This window comes from Palaemon carinicauda, chromosome 44, assembly GCF_036898095.1.
Source record: "Palaemon carinicauda isolate YSFRI2023 chromosome 44, ASM3689809v2, whole genome shotgun sequence".
Lineage (NCBI taxonomy): Eukaryota > Metazoa > Arthropoda > Malacostraca > Decapoda > Palaemonidae > Palaemon > Palaemon carinicauda.
The window spans coordinates 27,733,087-27,735,586 of NC_090768.1; the positions used below are offsets into that span (position 1 = coordinate 27,733,087).

Below are 2,500 nucleotides of genomic sequence, written 5' to 3' on the forward strand. Positions count from 1 at the left end.
TTCATTAGTGGTCGGCCAGTAGATAATGGCATATGGAGATAACACAGCATTAAATTTGATAAAAGACATCTATGGATAACAGCATGAATTAAAAGCTCATAACATAAAACGCAGAACCAGTAACATGTACCTTTTATCTGCAAATAAAAAGAGGCCTTCAGAAGCTTTGCTAGAAATGGCATTCAGTAATAAAAATGGGTTTATATAGTTGTACTTAATACCAGTGGAATCATTTTTGTTCTCCGTTAAAAGCAATGCAATCTTGAATTTGAAACAAAATTTATATACTACATATATTATTAACGCCCGTGGGAAGTAAACAAAATAATTCATTACCCTCTTTCCATTGTCTTTTGACCTAAATTATTATGATTTGCCGCTTATATTCTGCTTGGTTATATATATATATATATATATATATATATATATATATATATGTATATATATATATATATATATATATATAATATTACCTTCTTTCCATTGCCTTTGAGCTACTTTATTTTTATTTGCCGCTCATATTCTGTTTGGTTCTATATATACATACATACATACATATATATATATATATATATATATATATATATATATATATATATATATGTATGTATGTATGTATGTATATGTATATATATATATATATATATATATATATATTTATTAATATATTAATATATATATATATATATATATATATATATATATATATATATATATATATATTAAATTTGCCAATGAAGGGTACATGGATATGTTCACCAGGGATTATAAATGTTAGGTTTAACTATTATGGTATAGGCAGTTATGGTTTAACCTTAAGCTAATCAACGAGAAAGTTTTGTTATAGTTTTATGTTACACGGTATATCAATCACCTTTTATAATCAATTGTTGCAACAAAGCATTATAATTATAAAAGTACATTTTTAGATCCAAAGGAATTTCCTCAGAGTGCACGTTTTCCCAGACACTTGTTTCACTCTAAACTCGTTTCACACTCCAAGTGTCAATCAAATTCATACGTGAATGCTTCAAGTCGATAGCACAATTTTATTTATAGACTGAAGTTTGGCCAAGACTTCCGGCACTGTCTTACAGTCTTTCATGGACGTTACATACATTGTATTCCGAATAAAGTCCAGTCGGCTGTTCTGGAGGCACTCAGTCCCAATCATAACCTCCTTTAGATTGTGGTGAACGATTAAATTTGCTTTTGTCTGGAAGCCTTCTAAAGTCACCTGTACATTTTCGACCCACTTTTTAAATTTGATCACCGTCTTATTGGCTGTGATGACCTTGATGGGTTTCTGAAGGCAGTTAGCCCTCAGACCCAAACTTTGCACCATGTCCTGTGGAATGAACGAGCAACAGGACCCCGTATCTATGAGGCCTTTCACGACATGACCATCCACTTCGATGTCCTTGTATATCAATCTCTTGTCGAGTACGGCTGTGACCTCGTGCTGTCTGATGATCAAACTCGGAGATTTCGTGTGCATCTTGATCGTGCAACTGAACTTTTTCAGGACGTCCAAGCCGACGAGATCATGTCCACTTTTGACCACTTCGATCTCTTCTATCAAAACGGGACTGTTTTGATCCTGACACTTCAGCCGGGTTTTCAACACGCCTACTGTTTCGTCGAGTAAACCGAACGCCCGGTATTTAACTTTCCGGCTCTTGTCTATATTAGCCTCCAAACCGAACATGAGAACAGTCCGAAGCGTGATGCATGATCTGTCGCATCCCGAATCGATAGCGAAACACACTGTTGACATAGGCTGTTCTTCGAATAACAAATCGGCCAAAAGATCGTCGTGGTTATCATCCCAACGAAGTCTTTCAATGCACAGCACCTTGGGCGATTGGTAATTCATTCTTTTCAATAGATATTATGTTGAAAAAGCAACCGTTGGTGTTATCGCTCCCCGAAGATGTCTGGCGCAGTACGTGAGTGCGGTGGTAGACACTGCTCGTAGATTGGTTGGTGTTTCGAGACAATGAAAGAACGCCCCTGATACCCTTCTACCCCTGTGTGTTTCCTCGGCCAAGTTTTCTCAAATAAACCCGCATTGTCTCACTACAATTCCTCGCTAATTAATGCCAAGGATGCACTCGTTATAGCCAGCCTATAGAGTTGCGTTCAGGTGCCCCGGGTAGTTGATTATTTAGCATCTTGATTCATTGTTATTCATCTTTTAATTCTCAGAAAGTATGTTATTACAAATTTGCATGATCTACTGACTAATGTAGTTGGTTTGATATTTCTGTTTTATTATATTCTAAAGAGTTTAGTTGCACTCACTCACTAATTTAGCCGTCGTTCCTGTATTTTGTAATGCTGTAAAAAAAACCATCATAATGAACAATAAAGAACAAGTTGAATCGAATGGACATTTTTTAGCGAAAGTCGTGAAGTCGCTGGTTGAATGCAGAAGTGCTTTATAAATCAGATGTTAGGAGAGTCTTTAAGATGCGTATGTTTACGCCAAATTTAGCTT

At 35.4% G+C, this 2,500-nt stretch overlaps 1 protein-coding gene across 1 annotated transcript in view; it reads right to left on the reverse strand.

Moving 5' to 3' along the window:
- The window catches only part of LOC137634361 (transient receptor potential cation channel subfamily M member 4-like), a 112,834-nt gene that overhangs the window by 2,315 nt on the left and 108,019 nt on the right, over positions 1-2,500 (reverse strand). Inside the window, exon 29 of the mRNA XM_068366758.1 lies at positions 1,119-1,855. Coding sequence (XP_068222859.1) covers positions 1,119-1,855 — 737 coding nt within the window. The remainder of the gene's footprint in view (positions 1-1,118; positions 1,856-2,500) is intronic.